This window comes from Octopus bimaculoides, chromosome 27 (assembly GCF_046866305.1).
Source record: "Octopus bimaculoides isolate indiv1 chromosome 27, ASM4686630v1, whole genome shotgun sequence".
In the NCBI taxonomy this organism is placed as follows: domain Eukaryota; kingdom Metazoa; phylum Mollusca; class Cephalopoda; order Octopoda; family Octopodidae; genus Octopus; species Octopus bimaculoides.
The window spans coordinates 22,278,947-22,300,993 of record NC_142954.1 but is presented as its reverse complement, the minus strand read 5'-3'; the positions used below and the strand labels follow the sequence as shown (position 1 = coordinate 22,300,993).

Sequence of the window (22,047 nt, the reverse complement as noted above, 5' to 3'; positions counted from 1 at the left end):
AAGCGACAGAGTGCCAACACCAACAACTTGTTCTGATCCATGGATCACTTTTTGTGCTCATGAGGCTTCATCAACGAAGAGGAGATGGAGACTCAAAGAGCAAGAACTTGCATCAGCACAGAATCAAAGAACTGGCAGAAAGGTGGCTTCAGACGCTACAACCTGATGGCCCCTGCTTTCAATTCCGGGCTGCTTTTGTTGTAACTTGATACATAAAGAAAATAAGCCACCAGAATATTGCAAAACTCTTGACTCAGCACAATGTTATCCTGTTTTTTTTTAACCAGGGAGGGAAGATAAATGAATGCTTACTTTGAATTTGTTGTGAACGGAGAATTCAAACGTAGTGGCCTGAAGATCAAATTCTTTAATAAAACTTGGTTTCTCAAATACTTTAATGAGGTACATCCACTGAAATTTAAGAACAAAAATGCAACAATTTACAATGACCATATCAGCCATCACAGCATCAATTTATCATTTCTTACCATGTTTTCAGCAGCTTCATTTGAGATTTTACATCACCTTTAGGTGTAGAGCTATGTTCCCCAGATGTGTGTGGGATTAGGGTTAGGGTTAGGGTTAGGGTTAGGGTTAGGGATTGTGCTTTTTGTTGGTTGTTAGTTTCAATCTGTTTGTTATATGTAAAGAATAAAAAGTTTAGAATGGTACAACAATGCACTATAGAACAAAAAATGGACTATATACCTGTTGTAATTTGGTTACCTATAGTCCGATGATATTTCGGAATTAGAATTCCTTCTTCAGATCTTATTTGCTGTTTATAGCAGAGACTCCAGCAAAGAAGATCTGAAGAAGGAATTCTAATTCCGAAATATCATCGGACTATAGGTAACCAAGTTACAACAGGTATATAGTCCATTTTTTGTTCTATAGTGCATTGTTGTACCTTTCTAAACTTTTTATTCTTTACAAACAATATACAATGCTTCAAGCGAACTACAATACTCTCTTATTGTTTATTATATGTATTTTGTTTTGTTGTGATGTTGAAACTGCTCGAATACCCTGGATGGTGTTAAAAAATTAAGGGGTGTTACCTTAGTGAACAGCTGACACTGTAGTACATCTCTAACATTAGAAGCTATGCAAAGACAATAATAATAATAATAATAATAATAATAATAATAATAATAATAATGATTTCAAATTTTGGCATAAAGCCAGAAATTTTGGGGGGAGGGGGTAATTTGATTACATTGACTCCAGTAGTTAACTGGTAGTTATTTCATCAGCCCTGAAAGGATGAAAGTCAAAGTTGACCTCAGTGGCATTTGAACCCAGAATGTAAGGATAGATGACATGCCACTAAGCGTTTTGCCTGACGTGCTAATGATTCTGCCAGCCCATCGCCTTTTCATTAACAATAATTATAATAATCCTTTCTACCTAAAGGCACAAGGCCTGATATTTTGGGAGGAGGGGGGACTAGTTGATTACATCAACCCCAGTGTTTCACTGGTACTTAATTTATTGACCCCAAAAGGATGAAAGGCAAAGTCAACCTCAGAGGAATTTGAACTCAGAACGTAAAGACAAATACTACTACTATTAATAATAATAATATATGCCTGATTGGCACTCATGTCAGTGGAACGGTAAAAGCACATCCGAGCATGATCGTTGCTAGGGCCACAGATTGGCTCCCTTGCTGGTGGCACATAAAAAGCACTATTCGAGCGTGATTGTTGCCAGCGTTGCCTTACCGGCACATGTGCCACTGGCATGAGAAAAACAACATTTGAGCGTGATCGTTGCCAGTGCTGCCGGACTGGCTCCTGTGCAGGTAGCATGTAAAAAGCACCTTTTGAGTCTGGTCATTGCCAGAACCGCCAGACTATCCCTCGTGCTGGTGGCGCATAAAAGCGCCCATTACACTCTCAGAGTGGTTGGCGTTAGGAAGGGCATCCAGCTGTAGAAACTTTGCCAGATCAGATTAAGCCTGGTGCAGCCTTTTGGCTCACCAGTCCTCAGTCAAACCATCCAACCCATGCTAGCATGGAAAGTAGACGTTAAATGGTGAATAATAATAGTAATAATATTAATAATAATCTCTTGTTACTTACCTTATTCTGGGCTGTGACCCATAAGTGTGTGATTTCTTCAATTTGGTGTAGCGCTGTAGCAAGAACCTCGACTTCAGCTTGCATTTCTCCAAGGATTGAAGAATTCAGCATTGTCTTCAAGATAATGGAATCATCCTGGAAGTAAACATGATCCTTTATTTGTTGCTTCATCTTGTTTTTCTTCCACAACATCCATTCATATCCTAGCAACGTATTAGCAGACACTGACTGAGACGAATGGGAGCAGTTGGCGGACAATGCTGTTATGTGATTTGGCATGGTTGACTGGACATGTGGACTGTTTTGGCAAGAGTACTTTTTGGCACTGGAGGTAAATACACTCACACACACACACACATACAGGAAAAAACTTACACAGAAAGATAGGAGGAGAGAAAGTGAGAGACATTATACTTAATTAACATGACTGACATAAACACTTTCACTTCTCCTCAAACACATAATTAGAAATATGCTCACACACATAACCAGAGAGAAAGTGGGGGGGATGAGAGAGAGGAAGGGAGGAGGTGAGAAAGAGAGGAAGGGAGGAGAATGAGAGAAAGAGAGGAGGATGAGAGAGAGGAAAAGAGGGGGATGAGAGAGAGCGAGGAAGGGAAGAGGAAGAGAGAGAGGAAGGGAGGAGAATGAGAGAAAGAGAAGAAGGGAGGAGGATGAGAGAGAGGAAGTGAGGGAGATGAGAGAGAGAGGGAGGAAGGGAAGAGGAAGGAAGGGAGGAGAATGAGAGAAAGAGAGGAAGAGAGGAGGATGAGAGAGAGGAAGGGAGGAGGATGACAGAGAGGAAGGGAGGAGGATGAGAGAGAGGAGAGGAAGGGAAGAGGATGAGAGAGAGGAAGGGAGGAGAATGAGAGAAAGAGAGGAAGGGAGGGGGATGAGAGAGGGAGGGAGGAAGGGAAGAGGATGAGAGAGGAAGGGAGGGGTGAGAAAGAGAGGAAAGGAGGGGGATGAGAAAGAGAGAGAGAGGAAGGAGGAGGTATGAAAAGAGAGAGGGAGAGAGGGAGAGAAATATTAATACATCAGAAGCCAAACAAGTCAGTGTTAAACCAGAAATACCAAATAGGTGGCGCCAAAACATCTCATAGTCTGGCAGGCAGCATGAGAAGAGAAATGGAGAAATTTCTAGAGCACAAAACTAGCTGGTCAAGAGGTCAAGAGGTCAGCAGTTCAAACTCTGTCAGTAGCAGTGTGTTGTTCCCCAAGCTGAAGAAGAACCTCAAGGGCAGAGTCGTTTTGAAGGCACTAAGGAGATGAAGGAGGCTGTGACAAGGGTCTAGACACGTTAAATTTTGAGGACTTCCACGGGGCCATCACGAAATGGCTGGAGCACAACAGCAAGAAGATAAAAATCAGAGGATCTTACTTTGAAAGAAAAATAGAGTTTTGAAATTAATAAATGTCACTTCTCAAAAAAAAAAGTCTCAGAACTTCTAGAATGGTTCTCACACACTGGCTTTAAACTTATGGGAGAGTCCTGGTTGGAATGTCTTTGATTATGCATCTGCTGGATCAGGGCTGAACTGGCAGAAAAGAATAGCAATAAACAGACATACCAATAAACAAAAAAAAAAGGCTTACCATTAGCTTCATCTTGAGTTCATCAACTCCAGTTAAAATATAATAGTCATCTCTGACTGATAGTATAGGTCTGATGTGGATTTTGCTCTGACTTTCATTGCTTGCCTCCAATTCACTTCTAGCTACAAATATGAAATATATATATATATACATATATATATATACAAATTTAGTAAATGGAGTAAAACGCATATGTTAAATGAATTCTTTTATTTCCAACATATGTTATGTTTCGAAGATTACAAATTGTACCTTCCAAACGAATAGGTGATGTTGATAAGGATGTAATCTTCTCTTCAGGGAAATACATAGGAACCAGCTTAACCGTAAGACATTGTATATTTACTCAAGTACCCAAAATAACAAGGAGTTTCTACCTCATAAACAGGAGTTACACCACAGTCATTTTGTGATCTTTGCTACCCTGATATCTATTAACCAATTTATTTTGTTGGAGTTAATTATTAACTTAGAGAAAATAAATACATATAATAAAATATATATATATATATATATATATATATATATATATATATATATATATATATATATATATATATATATATATATATATATCATCATCATCATCGTTTAACGTCCACTTTCCATGCTAGCATGGGTTGGACGATTTGATTGAGGACTGGTGAAACCGGATGGCAACACCAGGCTCTAATCTAATTTGGCAGAGTTTCTACAGCTGGATGCCCTTCCTAACGCCACCACCACTATCATCCTTTAACGTCCATTTTCCCATGCTGGCATGGGTTGGACAGGAAAGCCAGAGGACTATGCCAAGTTCTACTGTCTGCTTTGGCATGGTTTTCTGAGGTTGTCATGTCCTCAGCAACACTGAAAAATCTTCAACAATTTCCCAACCATTTTACAGAGTTTACTGGATCCATTTCATTGTGGCGCCACCACAAATGATGCTGTCTTGTATATCATTGTACAACATTAGAAAATCTTCACAACTCTCTGAGAAGGACATCCATAACAGAATGCCCTCCTTAGCCAATTTATCTATCAATGTATTTTTAGTGACCATGAAGAACACAACCTCTTTCACATCCGCTGACTGCACTATACTCATACCTGTGCACTTGCCCTTCAGCAGATCTATACATAGGATGCTTGTCCGGGGTATGACATTAACCTGTATCCTGTAGTTCTTGGGTTTTGAGGAGTGTGGAACTGCTACCGTTTCCACGTGTACTCTGACCCAGGGAAATAGCACCTATCACGGTCCCAGCTTTGGGGGAATTAGCATGAAAGGGCTTGCTTACCTCTGCATTTGAAAACTGGATCTGGCAGACTCTGCAGAAGAAACCTTCATGGTTCCACAAAGGGGAAGGTGGCTGCAGCAATACATCATTGAGTAGAGATATCTTGGTCATCCCCTGCATCTGTCTCTACCCCCAGCTACCTTGACCTAGTCTTGCCACCGGATTACAGATGGACACACATGAGAGAGTAAAAGCGACACAACTCTTTTTCACTTTAAGCAAAGTTACCGTGCAAGTCCTCGGTCATCCTTAAAGCTGACCAATCAGTCCTTGCGCTCTGATGGACAAATATGATATAGGAGGCTGCATAAGGCCACTACTATATTTCTAATCAATACATCCAATCTTATTGTGCTGTGCTGCCAGCCATCACTCACTCTCTCCTCTGACCCATCTCAATTGCCACCCTTCACCCACTCTCACCTTTATCTCATCACCCATCTCTGTCTTTGTCCATCTCTGCTATTGCCAGCTTAACCCAAATAGCTCTGTCTTTTTCCAATGTACTCTTTTTAGCCTCTATGATCAGAACATGTTGCTTAACGGGATACCATGGAGGAAGAACAAATTTTTTCCCTTACTTAGATCCTTCATACTCTCTGGGATGTACTTGAAAAGTTTGAACCGCAACTGTTCCCATTCATGCTTCATTTTCTTCAGCCGTATTTTTAAGTCATGTTCAGCAACTGCCGTACGATAAATGGCCATGATTGTCTGTTCATGTTTGGCCAACTTTAGAGATATCAGTTCTTCAACGATGTAATCCTTCTGAACGTCATACACAGCTCCCATTCCATCAAACATGGACTGCCAATGGCGGGACTGAAATTGTAAGATTAAAAAAAAAAATAATAACATATATTCAAAATCAGGTGATTATTTTACAAACCCTTAAGCATTTAAACTGGCTGTATTCAGTCTAAATATATTACCTATTTTATGCTCAAACTAGCCAGATCTGGCTTTTTGTACCTAACCTACAATGTCATTCTAAAAATAAACCATCACATCTCATCATCATTGTTTAACGTCAGCTTTCCATGCTGGCATGGGTTGGATGGTTTGACTGAGGACTGGTGAGCTAGAGGCTGCACCAGGCTCCAATCTGATCTGGCAAAGTTTCTACAGATGGATGCCCTTCCTAATGCCAACCACTCCGAGAGTGTAATGGGTGCTTTTATGTGACACCAGTACGAGGGTCAGTCAGGAGGTTCTGGCAATCATTGCAATTTCATAGCAATGCATGATTAATTTAAAATATTGTGAATAAATAGCGCAGGAGTGGCTGTGTGGTAAGTAGCTTGCTTACCAACCACATGGTCCCGGGTTCATTCCCACAGCGTGGCACTTTGGGCAAGTGTCTTCTACTATAGCCTTGGGCCAACCAAAGCCTTGTGAGTGGATTTGGAATACGGAAACTGAAAGAAGCCTGTCGTATATATGTATATATATATGTGTGTGTGTGTCTGTGTTTGTCCCCCTAGCATCGCTTGACAACCGATGCTGGTGTGTTTACATCCCCGTAACTTAGCAGTTCGGCAAAAGAGGCCAATAGAATAAGTACTGGGCTTACAAAGAATAAGTCCTCGAGTCGATTTGCTCGACTAAAGGTGGTGCTCCAGCATGGCCGCAGTCAAATGACTGAAACAAGTAAAAGAGTAAAAGAGTAAATAAGCATTGCATTTGACCAGTAGTTCTCAACCCTTTTTTGCCTGTGGACCCCTTCAATACCTAATTGGGGACTCTCATGGCTATTCGATGTTTAAAAAAATCTTATATTTTTATAATTAATTATTAGGGATTGTATAAAAAGAAAACTGTTCGAATATTTTGTGTATTTTAGAAGTATAACCAATTTTTTGTAGATAATTTTTAACAAAGGAATTAGTAATAATGATTCACTCCACCCATGTGACAAGTGGAATGAGCCTTTTCACTACAAGAATATGAGAGAATGAGAATAGAAAAACAGAAATGGAAAGTTGGTAACTAAGTGCAGTGGAGCATGGAAAGAGGCGTGACAGATGGTTAGAGATGAGGATTGTGGTGGATGAAGAGAATAATAGTTTGGAGGAAGAGAAGTGAAGGAAAAAAAAGTATTCAATCAGAATAATCCTATGGCTAAACAACAACAACAACAACAACAGCAACAGCAACAACAACAACAACAACAACAACAACAACATCAACAACAACAACACTAACTATTTACTTGAAGCTATTTAATATGGGGAGGTGCTGAAAAGTTCTTAGTTTTAAGGGTATTGTGAAAGGTCTGGTTGAAGCCCCCAACCTTCTGAGTTATTTTATAGGGCTTAGAAAAACTGAAGGACTGCTGCAATAAGTGTGTGAATCTGAGAGGGGAATATGCTGAATAAAATCACAATTAACTAACCATTCTGTTTTTTTTCTTTTACCCAAAGCCAGGAACTTTTCAGCACCCCCTTATTGTCACCATGGCTTCAATCCCAGAATGCCACAGTGTTTAGAAAGGGGCAACATCAGCCCTGACACCTACCTTGAGGAATGGAGAGGACATGACTTCCAGAAGTGGTAAGGGTCTCATGAAATTGTCCAAATGTTGCTCCCAAAACTTCAAGACACTATCGCCAAATGGCAGCAATGATTTGAGCGTCTGCGCTGCGGTTTTCCATTCTTCTATCTTTTGTAGTGTTTGGTTAACGTTCATCTGTAAAATATCGTAACATGTCAGTTTAACATAAGAACTGGTGGGTAGGTACAACGTCACAAATTGTAAAATTCATCATCATCATCATAACCATCAGCTCACTCTTCTCCATCAAAGCAATTGTCACCTGAACAGGTGCACAAGTGTATCACATGTCAAGTGTCAAAGTGATTCCAGAGCAATGTGAGATAAGAAGTTTGCTCAAAAGCACAACACACCACCTGGTCGAGGAATTGAACCCATGATCCCATGAGCATGAGTGCAACACACTAACCACCAGGCCACGCATCCTACAATAACATCAATATTATTCATTTCGTTTTTGGATTTGGTTTGCAAGATTTTTTATGTGATTTCGTGTGTTGAAGCATATTCTGTTGTGTCTGGGGAGAGTCATTTTCTTATTGTGCCTTAAAATTTAACACACACACCGTTAAAATTTCCACTTATTTCTTATTTTTATTTTCTTAAAATTTTCGTTGCATCTTGCAGTAAAAACAGAACGCAATGCAAGATGCAACGAAAATTTTAGGAAAATAAAAATAAGAAATAAGTGAAATTTTAACGGTGAGTGTGTTAAATTTTAAGGCACAATAAGAAAATGACTCTCCCCAGACACAACAGAATATTATTCACGGTTTCCATCTATTTACCTTCTTGAACAACATTCTCTTCCATTCACTTGTGTGTTCTATTGTGCTTCTCAGATATTTCCATAGGTCAAAGCGGCCATCCATTTGGGTGACCATTCCGTTTAAGAAACTCAGATCGTACGATTCACCACAGATAGCTTTTTTCCATTTATTCAGATTTAATAGGCTTTCTTGAGTCTCTTGGAATTCAAGACGGATCTAAGGAAAGACAAAAATCCAGCAAAGTGAATCCAGGATTTATTATAAATAAATCTAGCAAAGTGAATCAGATGAAATACATTGCGATAGCTTACCTTGAGTAATCCTAGATGCTCCTTACAACTCAATAGGGTTAGCCATAACTTGGATTATAACCGAGTGCTCATACAGCACCTGCTGGGATACTCTGTGTATATTTACCGTAAAAACCCATGTAATTTACACACTTTTTTTCGCAAAACAAAAATAAACTTTAGGGGATGCGTAAATTACATAAGTAAATTGTTTCCAGAATTTTTAAGAAATTTTTTTAATTGGAAAATGATGTGCAAATGTAAACATTTGCACCAGAAGTTGACTTATTTAATGTCAGAACAGGTTTTTACAGGAAAAATATAATGAAGTTGACTTTTATTTATCCTGGACAGTATAATGCTTAAATTTTCATGTTGCTCCAGTCCACTCAGCTGGCAAAAATGAGTATTACCTGTATTTCAAAGGGGCCAGCCTTATCACATTATGTGTTACGCTGAATTTCCCTGAAAACTATGTTAGGGGTACACGTGTCTGTGGATTGCTCAGTCACTTGCATGTTAATTTCATGAGCAGGCTGTTCCGTTGATCGTATCAGCTGGGACCCTCGTCGTGCTCCTACAATATATGCTTTAAGAAACAAGTATTGACAGCTTTTGAAAAATAAAAGGTGACACAGGATGGGAACTAACTGATTTTATTGGTTCTGGAAGAATGAAAAAAACAGAACCCAGTAGAAAATTACAGGTATTGAGCTAGAAATAAGCAGCAACACAGAACTTGGAAATAAGGGTCAGCGTTGTGCTTTCACCAGGGCCATTTTAGCAGCAATCAGTACACAGGGCCCTATGGTATTCATTTGTTGACAGTAAGCCATAGCATATACAGATCAGAATTGGGCCCCTAAGCAACTGCCAAGTGTGCTCGTGTCTTAAGACAACATTGGATTTCATCAGGAAATATTTTTCTGAAATGTGAACAAGTATATAAGTACCTCTTTGATTTCATTCACTATGGCCGAAGGAGGATTCGTTGGGTCCAAAAACTTACCCCCCATTGCTTTCTGATGTAACAAAGTGACACAAATTTCCAATTTCTGTAACAGAGAAAAAGAGAGAGAAAGAGAAAGAGTACTATAATAATAATGATGATGATGATGATGACGATGATGATGATGATGATAATAATAATAATAATGGAACTACTGTAATGAAAAGACTGCTAAAAAGAATGTATAGAGCATGAAAAGAATGTATAGGGCATCTGTGTGACCAAGTTAGAGCCATCAGAAAGAATGAACAGTTATCTCTAGTTGAACTGGAAAGCATTAAGAGACAGATGCTTAGAGATAGTATGTTGTTGTTGTTGGCACTCCGTCGCTTACGATGTCGAGTGTTCCAGTTGATCCGATCAACGGAACAGCCTGCTCGTGTAATTAACGTGCAAGTGGCTGAGCACTCCACAGACACGTGTACCCTTAACGTAGTTCTCGGGGATATTCAGCGTGACACAGTGTGACAAGGCTGGCCCTTTGAATTACAGGCACAACAGAAACAGGAAGTAAGAGTGAGAGAAAGTTGTGGTGGAAGAGTACAGCAGGGTTCGCCACCATCCCCTGCCGGAGCCTCGTGGAGCTTTTAGGTGTTTTCGCTCGATAAACACTCATAATGCCCGGTCTGGGAAATCGAAACCGCGATCCTATGACAGCGAGTCCACTACCCTAACCACTGGGCCATTGCGCTGGTAAGACCAGCGGCAAATGGAAGGATGAGGAAGAGAATGAAGATAGGGAAACTATGGAAGGGGAATTAAGGGAAGGAAACGAGCATGAGGCTGAGATTATTGATCAGGAAAGCGATGAGAGAACCAAGGAACAGATATCCGTTTTATATTGAAATCATTGATATTTGGACCTCTGCTGAACAGAGCTTTCAAATGGGGTTTAAAAAAGTAGGTAGAAAGAAACTCAATGAATGGGTCAGGAAGATAAATGATATCACTGGGGATATCAGGACTGGCCACATCACAGACACCAACAATCTGATAAATGCAATCTCAATCTTTTTAGCCAGGAAATTAGGTTTGAAGGCCAAAGGTAAACGTCAACATAACCTGAAGGAACCATGATGGGAAAGGAGAATAATGCAGTCTATCAATGAGTACAAAAAGCATATTGATATTCTGGAATGATACACACACACATTAATGCATATGGCGACGAGCTGGCAGAAACGTTAGCACACCGGGCGAAATGCATAGCGGTATTACGCACTGGGGTCGATATAATCGACTTAATCCCTTTGTGTGTCCTTGTTTGTCCCCTCTATATTTAGCCCCTTGTGGGCAATAGAGAAATAAGTATTTCATCTGCCACTACGTTCTGAGTTCAAATTCTGCCGAGGTCGACTTTGCCTTTCATCCTTTCGGGGTCGATTAAATAAGTACCAGTTACACACTGGGGTCGATATAATCGACTTAATCCGTTTGTCTGTCCTTGTTTGTCCCCTCTGTGTGTAGCCCCTTGTGGGCAGTAAAGAAATAACACATTAATGCATACAAAAACATATAACTTATACCCATACATATCTAGCATTCCTTGCATACATCCCTTGTACAGGGCGTCCACAAAGTCTGGGGTACATGGGGATTAACACATACTTTAAGAAATTATTATTTCTTATATTTAATTGTTTGTTATGACTTTATTTACTCCATGTACCCAGACTTTGTGGACACCCTGTATAACAGTGACATACAATTATAAGTGAAATCTTACTTTAAATCTTTCATCTGATTCCGCAATGGCCAATGGTGTTTGTGTGTTGACAAAACTTTTGGCGTCCGACATTTGTGTCTGAAATTCTGACCATTGCTTCCACAAAGTGTGGTTCGCTTTGAACTCTTCAATGGTCAGTTCCCGGAAATATCGACTGATTATCTGTTCATAGAAATATGACAATAACGAATTTTAAAATATCTGTATACAAATACAAGGATAATAATAATAATAAAATAGTAATAATGCTTTTTTTATTTTGGCACAAGATCAGTTAAATTTGAGGGGAGGGGTTAGTCAATTAGCCCCCCCCCCCACACACACACCATGCCCAACTGGTAAATTGCCAAAGGTAGTGCAACTTGAGTGCATGTCTGCACATCAGAAGCCATAGCAAGCCTAAGCCACCATGGCAGAAATTGAACTCAGAACAGACAAAATGCCGCTAAGCTCACTGCCTTAACAACAACAAAAAAAACAACAGCAGCAGCAGCAGCAGAAACAACAAAAACAACAATAGCAACAACAACAACGAGACATAGCTGTAATCTGACTTTACATAGTACAAATCTTCTGTGTACTCAATTGCATCTTCACATTGAGGAATATCCTTCAGGTATTTCCTGTACAACTGAACATAATCAACAAATTCTGCAAGACTTCCTGGTTTTTCTAAGAGAGCCTAAAATAAAAAAACGTAGACAATGCAATAAAGAAAAACTGGAATTTTTCAAAAATTTCATACATTTAATTTTAATATTTGTAATATTTTTTAAATCCATTCTTCAAAATTTGGAGGGCAGTGAAGAATTCTTGATTTATTCTTGGAAAAATTCCACATTATATAACTAATTCAGTATATCAGTGTCCCTGTTGTGATAACAGAACTAAATTGAGTTTGGCAGACAAAAATATGTCTGTGTAAAACAATCCTTTCTACTAAAAGAACAAGGACTGAAATTTTGGGGGAAGTGGTAAGCCGATTACATCAACCCTAGTATACAACTGGTACTTATTTTAATGACCCTGAAAGGACGAAAGGCAAAGTCGACCTCAGCGGAATTTGAACTCAGAACGTAAAGACAGATGAAATGCCGGTAAGCATTTTGCCTGGTATGCTAACGATAATAATGATAATAATAATAACAATGATAATAATAATAATAATAACAATATATGTACAAGTGCTTAAGAAGTTTGCTTCCAAACCACATGGTTTCAGGTTCAGTCTCACTGCATGGCACCTTGGGCAGCCTTAGGCCAAACAAAGCCTTGTGAGTGGATTTGGTAAACGGAAACTGAAAGAAGACCATTGTATACATGCATATGTGTATGTGTGTGTGTGTATATGAGAATGTCCCCCACCACTGCTTGTCAACCAGTATTAATGTGTTTATGTCTCTGTGACTTAGCAGCTTGGCAAAAGAGATTGATAGAATAAGCACCAGGCTTGAAAAAACAAAAAGTACTTGGGTCGATTCATTCGACTAAAAGTTCTCCAAGGTGGTGCCCCAGCATGGCCACAGTGCAATGACTGCAACAAGTAAAAAAGTCAAAACATAAACACCATCCCCAATACGTAATACCCAGGCTGACCCACACACCTTTGAGATTTCAGTCATTCTTTGTTGCAGTGTCACACTGTTCTCGCTGCTTTTGTTGATCACAAAATCCGTTACTTGCTGATAAATGGCATCGATCCAAGGGATGAGGTATTGCTGGATCCCCGAGCAGTTGAGCCAGACCATTCGATTGTCGCTTGTGATACTGGAGCAACAAGAAACTGCCTCCTTCGACATGTCCAACATGGAAAGCTTTTCCTGGAGAGAAAAAAAAGAAAAACAGAAAAACAAAAAAATTAATTAAAATACAACATTGTGCGAAAAGGGTTAGGGTTAGAGTTAGGCTACTGAAAAGTTCCTGGCTTTAAGGGTATCATGAAAGGCCTGGTAGGAGGCCCAACCATTTGAGTTCTTTTACAGGGCTTAGAAAAACTGAAGGACTGCTGCAAAAAATATGTGAATCTGAGAGGAGAATATGTTGAATAAAATCATTATTAACTGATCTTCCTGTGTTTTCTTTAACCCAAAGCCAGGAAAATTTCAGCACCTCCTTATATATACATACAAGGAAGTGCTGAGAACTTCCTGGCTTTAAGGGTATCATGAAAAGCCTGGTTGGAGGCCCAACCTTCTGAGTTCTTTAACAAGGTTTAGAAAAACTGAAGGACTGCTGCAAAAAATATGTGAATCTGCAGAAATTGCACTCAGAATGTGAAGACAGACAAAGTGCTGCCAAACAGATAGATAACTCACCTGTATTGTTTCTGATGACATAGTTTTTAAATTTACCAAGTCATCCTCAAGTTCTTTACAAAACTGATATATATGTTCTAGCCAGCTACAGTTGGACACATATTTCTTTAACTGAGTTATGGCTTCATCCATCAACTGGTTTTGTACTGCCAGTGTCTTTAAAAACTCTGGGCTGCAAAAATATATATGACAGGAATTATATATATATATATATCATCATCATCATCGTTTAACGTCCGCTTTCCATGCTAGCATGGGTTGGACGATTTGACTGAGGACTGGTGAAACCGGATGGCAACACCAGGCTCCAATCTAATTTGGCAGAGTTTCTACAGCTGGATGCCCTTCCTAACACCAACCACTCAGAGAGTGCAGTGGGTGCTTTTACGTGTCACCTGCACGAAGGCCAGTCAGGCGGTACTGGCAACGGCCATGCTCGAAATGGTGCATCTTATGTGCCACCCGCACAAAAGCCAGTCCAGGGGCACTGGCAACGACCTTGCTCGAAAACCCTACGAAGGCCAGTCAGTCGGCACTGGCAACGGTCACACTCGAAATGGTGCATCTTATGTGCCACCCGCACAAGAGCCAGTCCAGGGGCATTGGCAACGATCTCACTTGGCTTGCCGGGTCTTCTCACGCACAGCAGACCCGGCATGATATATATATATATATATATATACATATAGAGGTTTGACAAAATAATGGAAACACCTTAAAATTTACAGGACAGTGGCAGTGACCACGAGACACTGGCAACAGCCATATTAGGAAGTGAGGCATGTACTAAGTGTTCAAATCTTGGCTGCAGGGGTACCACTGATAGGGAATATTAAATTATGCACAACATTTGCTGATGTATAAAACTCTGTGGAGTGGTTGGCACCAGGAAGGGCATCCAGCTGTAGAAACCAAGCTAAAACAAACTATGAAGCCTGGTGTGGCTCCTGGCTTGTCCAGTTCCTGTCCAGTCGTCCAACTCATGCCAGTATGGAAAACAGACATTAAATATTGATGATCAGATGATGATGATGATGATGATGATGACAACTGCTTAAAAACAGCAACAAGAATATGCACAAAAACAAAATTGATATCCACAATGACACAACTTCAACAATTGTTATATACGTATTAACAACACTCACACCAGCAATTGCTACAACAACAACGTTTTGAAAAATATATCTCACTCTTGCAAGACTTTGTCTTCCAGGGTTTCCGCGGTGAGAGGATTGTATTGTCCGAGAAATCCTTTGCCAATAATTTGAAGGACTTCTTCTCGGGTTTGAAAGAATTCTGGGGTTGCTACCCCCATTCTATCTTCCTGCTTGTTTGGTAAATCTGAATGGGAGGAGGTGAAGAAAGAAGAAATTTAATCGTCATCATCATCATAATAATGCAGGTTGAACCAGTCTTTTGTCTCATTTTGACAATCTCCTTTTACATGCAAATTTGTATGTACTTGTACCTGTGTTTGTGCCCACAGTTCCACACTCACATCACTAGATAACCAATGTTGGTTTGCTTACATCCCTGTAACTTTGTCATTTGGCAAAAAGAGACCGAACAGAATTAGTACCAAACTTTAAAAATACAAAATAAGTATTTGGGGTTAATTTCTTCGACTAAACCCTTCAAGGCCGTGCCCCAGCATGGCCGTAGCCAGCAATTGAAACAAATTAAAGATAACATAAAGGATAATCAGGCAACCGAGAAACGACCTTCTTAAGCCTGTCTCTCTCTCTCAATCACACTTGCATGCTGCCAAGCTTCCTGACTGTAAGTACCCCAGGGGGTACCAACAGCTGTGTAGTGCCAGTCCTACCTCTGTGGAGTGATTCCAGATGCACGTTCATCTTGATTGTTTCATTGGAGTCATCAGAATGGTTAGTGTAAGGCAAGTTTAACTTACTCGTGTCGTAGCATTTGGAAACCAGGCGGGGGTTGTTCTGTAGAAATGTAGTGATGCACCTGCAAAGGAGAGAACAACGTCAGCATCATCGTCTCGTCATCAGTGTCACTGCCACCACCACCACCACCACCACCACTGGAATTGTTGTCGTCATTGTTATTGCTGTCACCACCACCACCACCCTCACCACCATGGCAATCATCGTCATCAACACTTCTATTACCACCACCACTGTTGCTACCACCAGTACCACTGCCACTGCAACCATCATTGTCATCACCATTTCCAATGCCACCACCACCACCACCACCACCACCACCATCATTTAGCAGTCACTTTAAGTCACATTTCCATGGTTGCATGGGTCAGATGGAATTTGTTGAGGCAGGTATTTTCTATGGCCTGATGCCTTTCCTGTTGCCAACCTTCAATTGTTTCCAGGCAAGATAATATTTTCCCCATGGCCAGAGCATGTTTACACACAAAACTGAAAACAAAAGACACCGCTTGCACAACAGTCACATTCATTTACAACTATCACATAAAGTCATGGCAAGGAGACACACACACATGCTTACACAAAAATATACATATATATATCTAAGACAGGCTTCTCTTATTTTCCTTCTACAAAATCCACTGACAAGGCTTTGGTTGTCCTCAAGCTTTAGTAGAAGACACTTGCCCAAGTTGCCATGCCATGGGACTGAACTCAAGTCTGCATGGCTGGAAAGCAAATTTCTAAGCTCACAACCCCGCTTGAGCCTACCTACCCATTACAATGCTTCAAGCAAATTATAGAACTCTTTTAACTTACATTGATATTTTGTGTGTGTAAGATGTTGAACAATTAAGATCCAGGTGGCTGGTTAAGATGTTGAAGGGGGGAGAAACCGGTCTGTCCAGAGGAATGATTTGGGAGCACAGCAACGAATAGCAGCGTTTGAGGGTCTCTGCAAGAAAGTCTTTGCACACTTCGAGAGGTGATGTGATGGAAAGGCGACCTGATGGAAGAAAAGAGAATGAAAAGCAAGTTTGTTTTTTGGATGGAATATTTAAAAAAAGCTGTAAGACCTGACATGGACAGCTGCAACAGAGACTACAAAGCTATGGCTTGCACAAAGGGACACAGCAGGCATTCTTTCAACATCCACATACTGGAATTCATCCCCACACCTTTGAACAGGGCCTTAGGCTCACTTCAGGTAGCTACACGAAGCTGCCAGTGACTGTGGTCAGACCCTAAGTGAAGAGAATTGCTGCTTGAAGGCCATATGTGTGGCAGCAGGATTTGACTCCTTGCCATACCTCTGGAAAGAGTCAGAAGTACATTATTTACAGTCAACGGATATTTGTCCTCATCTTGTTTGTTGTTAATTCTTCATCTCTTAAAAAATTCCTCATCTCCTAAGAAAAAAAAAAAAGAGTCAGAAGTGGTTGTCAGAGAATTTCTGCAATTTCACCAGCCCCAATTTCTGGTCTCTTGATTCCTCCAATTGTAATCCCATGGATTATTATCTATGGGGCACAGTTAAGAAAAATACCAAAGTCTGAGCTGGTGACCAAGATCAAGAAGGTGTTCAAAAATCTTCTCAGAGACAGTGAGGAATACTTACACCAAGTTCTAGAGCCATTTCAAAACCATTGTGGAAGCTGATGGTACCTACTTTGAGTAAACTGTTATTTCCCAGCCACAATCTAGTTGATCCTTTTTTGGATTTTTAAAAAATACTTTTATTGTTGAATGAGATATTTTGTTTTCTTTTCCTTTTCTACAGAGTGTCAGATTTATCCCAAACACCATGTAACATGTGTATAGTAGACTGTACATACTGCTTACAAAACACACACAGAGACTCAGACATGCACATACAGACAAGCACTCACACACATGTACCTGTGCACAGAAGCAAACACAAACGACTGAAACACCTAAAAGCTAAGTTTGTAAAAGGAAAGCGTCACCGTCTAACCTTCTTGGAATGTCAGTTCTACAGCAAAGAAGCCATCATGTTGCTCTCCCACGTTTTGCAGAAGGATGTTCTTCACAAATGACTTTACTTGATCCAAACAGATAAGATAGAGGTTCTCTATGATCATCTGGTAGACCAGCAGGACAAAGTTACCAAGATGACTGAAATAATAATAATAATAATAATAATAATAATAATAATAATAATAATAATAATAATAATAATAATAATAATAATAATAATAATAATAATAATAATAATAATAATAATAATAATAATAATAATAATAATAATAATAATAATAATAATAATAATAATAATAATAATAATAATAATAATAATAATAATAATAATAATAATAATAATAATAATAATAATAATAATAATAATAATAATAATAATAATAATAATAATAATAATAATAATAATAATAATAATAATAATAATAATAATAATAATAATAATAATAATAATAATAATAATAATAATAATAATAATAATAATAATAATAATAATAATAATAATAATAATAATAATAATAATAATAATAATAATAATAATAATAATAATAATAATAATAATAATAATAATAATAATAATAATAATAATAATAATAATAATAATAATAATAATAATAATAATAATAATAATAATAATAATAATAATAATAATAATAATAATAATAATAATAATAATAATAATAATAATAATAATAATAATAATAATAATAATAATAATAATAATAATAATAATAATAATAATAATAATAATAATAATAATAATAATAATAATAATAATAATAATAATAATAATAATAATAATAATAATAATAATAATAATAATAATAATAATAATAATAATAATAATAATAATAATAATAATAATAATAATAATAATAATAATAATAATAATAATAATAATAATAATAATAATAATAATAATAATAATAATAATAATAATAATAATAATAATAATAATAATAATAATAATAATAATAATAATAATAATAATAATAATAATAATAATAATAATAATAATAATAATAATAATAATAATAATAATAATAATAATAATAATAATAATAATAATAATAATAATAATAATAATAATAATAATAATAATAATAATAATAATAATAATAATAATAATAATAATAATAATAATAATAATAATAATAATAATAATAATAATAATAATAATAATAATAATAATAATAATAATAATAATAATAATAATAATAATAATAATAATAATAATAATAATAATAATAATAATAATAATAATAATAATAATAATAATAATAATAATAATAATAATAATAATAATAATAATAATAATAATAATAATAATAATAATAATAATAATAATAATAATAATAATAATAATAATAATAATAATAATAATAATAATAATAATAATAATAATAATAATAATAATAATAATAATAATAATAATAATAATAATAATAATAATAATAATAATAATAATAATAATAATAATAATAATAATAATAATAATAATAATAATAATAATAATAATAATAATAATAATAATAATAATAATAATAATAATAATAATAATAATAATAATAATAATAATAATAATAATAATAATAATAATAATAATAATAATAATAATAATAATAATAATAATAATAATAATAATAATAATAATAATAATAATAATAATAATAATAACAATAACAATAACAATAACAATAACAATAACAAGAACAACAACAACAACAACAACAACAACAACAACAACAACAACAACAACAACAACAACAAGTATGGATTTGGCAGAGCAAAAACGTGGTAAGAACATAAGCCCGAAGGCATCATCGAAAATGATAATGCAAAGATCCTGTGGGATGTTATGATTCAGTGTGACCATGAGATAGAGAATAGGAAGCCAGACATAGTCTGAATTGAGAAAGAAAACAAACTATGCTGGATCATAGACATAGCATGCCCAGCTGACAACACGGTATGCGATAAGGGAGAAAGAAAAATCGAGGGATATGACAGGTTAGCTTGGGAAGTTAAGCAGTTGTGGTCGATGAAAAAAAGTAGCAGTAGTACCAATAATTGTTGGAGCCCTGGGAACAGTGAGCAAAAATCTCGAGAAGTACATGGAACAAATAGGGGCTGCAATAAGGGTGGGGCACTTGCAGAAAACAGCACTGCTTAGAACCACTCGAATACTCCAGAAGGTGCTCGAAAAATAAGAGGTGTTATTTAGTTCACTGGTAGTGAACAGCTGACACCGTAGTACATCTTCAGCGTTAGAAGCTGTGCAAATGCAATAATAATAATAATTATTATAATAATAATGACCATGTAATCCAAGTCAATGAAAGGATCATATATGGCTACAACTTGATCCCCTTTCATGATGGCCCATCTTAATACAAGAGAACCAATATGGCCAAAGCCGTTGATACCAATGTTATGAGCGGAAATCATTTTGTTTATAAACTGAATACAAAGTTATGATCACAGAACAACAACAACAGCCACAATAATGACAACAGAAGCGAGCAACAACAAGAAGAAGAACAACAGCAATAAAAACAGCAACAACAAAGACAAAAAGACCTAGTTTCATTCTTGGCTTTCAGATAATTCTTGATTCGTATCTCTTTCTTCTCCCTCTTGATGTATAAAGAATCTTTAGATCTGTTGAAAAGAAGAGGGAAAGAAAGAGAATGAGAGAGAAAAAAAAGAGAAAATAGAAAATCAAAAATCAAAAATCAGAATCAAAATGGAAATTGTAGTTGTGGCTGATGCCAGTCCCACCTGACTGGCTCCCCCGTGCCGGTGGCATGTAAAAAGCACCATCCAAACGTGGTTGATGCAGTGAGAACACCCCTCCTCACCTGCTCCAAAGAAGGCCAAAATCGTTTGATCTGCAGGGAAGGTGATGGCCTCAGTTTTTTGGAATGCAAAAGGTATTTATTGACTAGCATCAATGGAGAGTATCGTGTCAACTTGCTGAGGCAGTTACAAAAGATTATCGAGACCAAACACCCGGGAAAACTGATTGAAAGGGGTCTTGTTTCATCAGGACAATGCTCCTCCAGCCCACAAATCCTTGGTTTCAATGTCTGCTGTGTGAGACTCTGGCTCTGAACAAGTTGATAACCTTCTCTGTTTTCCTGATTTGGCTCCCATCTGACTATCATCTGTTCCCTAATACGAAAAAACACTTGACTGGGAGGCAGTATCACAGTGATGATGATGATGATGATGTCATGTCTGCTGCTGATCATGTCTTTGAGCAACATGATGTAAGTTTCTTCCCCAATGGGAACCAAGCACTGCAACACTGATGTAAGAAAAGTGTGAACTGCAAAGGGTTCTATGTTGTAAAATAAAACCTCATTTGGTTACATTCCCTGAGAGCAGCATTTCTCAACCAGGGTTCCGTGGGATAAGCTAATGCTAATTCCAATATGTGGAGGCGCAATGGCCCAGTGGTTAAGGCAGCGGACTTGCGGTCGGAGGACTATGGTTTCGATTCTCAGACCGGGCATTGTGAGTGTTTATTGAGCGAAAACATCTAAAGCTCCACGAGGCTCCGACAGGGGATGGTGGCAACCCCTGTTGTAATCTTTCACCCCGACTTTCTCTCACTCTTTCCTCCTGTTTCTTGAGTAACGCTGCAATGGACTGGTGTCCCGTATAGCTGGGGAGAACACATACGCCATAGAAACCGGGAAACCGGGCCCATGAGCCTGGCTAGGCTTTGAAAGGGCAACAAATTTCAATACATACATACATATATATATATATATATATATATATATATGATATTTACCACATGAACTACGATGAAAAAGATATGAGAATGATGCAGTATATAATTTTTTTTGTGCAGGGTTTCCTTGAGACGTAATTTATTTTAAGGGTTACACAAGGATAAAAAGGTTGAGAAACATTGCTTGAGAGTATCTTGGTCAACCTATGAAATTCACAGCCAGCCCTTGTAATAAATTTAAATGATAAAAATATTTGTACTTACAGGAGGTTTCTTTGAGTCATCTGATGGTGACAAAAATTGAGATATTTAAAAGATTCTCCAATCACCACATTAACGACAATCCTGCAGAGACTGTTTGAAAAATACGAAAACACGAATAAGAGAAAATATAAATAATTATGTAGATGTGATGAATTGCAGTATATTTGTGTGTGCCTGTGTGTGTGCCTGTGTGTGTGTGTGTGTGTGTGCGAATGAATTATATATGTCACCCTTTAGTATTCAGATTAGTGCTTATGTGAATACATTAGTATTCACATAATTTTAAATTAATTATTCATTAATTCATAGCTTAAAGATTTTGATGATGTGATTGCTTATTTTTAAAATGACTCTGTAGGGTAGGTTTGAAAGACCAGATATGACCAGTTTGAATATAAAACAGGGAGAATATTTTGGTCGGTTATGGCCAGTTTAAATGCTAAAAGGTTGATAATTATAGTTGTGGTTGACGGTTTAGAAGAAAGAGTTAAAACTTCGAACTG

The 22,047-nt window shown here is 37.2% G+C and overlaps 1 protein-coding gene across 5 annotated transcripts in view; it reads right to left on the bottom strand.

Annotated features, from left to right (window-relative positions):
• LOC106879164 (dynein heavy chain domain-containing protein 1) overlaps nucleotides 1-22,047 on the bottom strand; it is a 141,277-nt gene that overhangs the window by 98,051 nt on the left and 21,179 nt on the right. For all 5 annotated transcript variants that reach the window (XR_016238637.1, XM_089343381.1, XM_089343382.1 and 2 more), the window contains exons 15-31: nucleotides 21,545-21,634; nucleotides 20,119-20,199; nucleotides 17,519-17,679; nucleotides 16,363-16,549; nucleotides 15,459-15,604; nucleotides 14,824-14,974; nucleotides 13,631-13,802; nucleotides 12,920-13,135; nucleotides 11,875-11,997; nucleotides 11,316-11,477; nucleotides 9,534-9,635; nucleotides 8,309-8,506; nucleotides 7,485-7,655; nucleotides 5,548-5,788; nucleotides 3,684-3,805; nucleotides 2,088-2,222; nucleotides 313-411 (exon numbers count right to left, since the gene is read on the bottom strand). Coding sequence is in view for 4 of the 5 variants with exons in the window: in XM_089343381.1 (XP_089199507.1) it covers nucleotides 313-411; nucleotides 2,088-2,222; nucleotides 3,684-3,805; nucleotides 5,548-5,788; nucleotides 7,485-7,655; nucleotides 8,309-8,506; nucleotides 9,534-9,635; nucleotides 11,316-11,477; nucleotides 11,875-11,997; nucleotides 12,920-13,135; nucleotides 13,631-13,802; nucleotides 14,824-14,974; nucleotides 15,459-15,604; nucleotides 16,363-16,549; nucleotides 17,519-17,679; nucleotides 20,119-20,199; nucleotides 21,545-21,634 (2,557 nt within the window). In the remaining variant the exon portion in view is untranslated. The remainder of the gene's footprint in view (nucleotides 1-312; nucleotides 412-2,087; nucleotides 2,223-3,683; nucleotides 3,806-5,547; nucleotides 5,789-7,484; nucleotides 7,656-8,308; nucleotides 8,507-9,533; nucleotides 9,636-11,315; nucleotides 11,478-11,874; nucleotides 11,998-12,919; nucleotides 13,136-13,630; nucleotides 13,803-14,823; nucleotides 14,975-15,458; nucleotides 15,605-16,362; nucleotides 16,550-17,518; nucleotides 17,680-20,118; nucleotides 20,200-21,544; nucleotides 21,635-22,047) is intronic.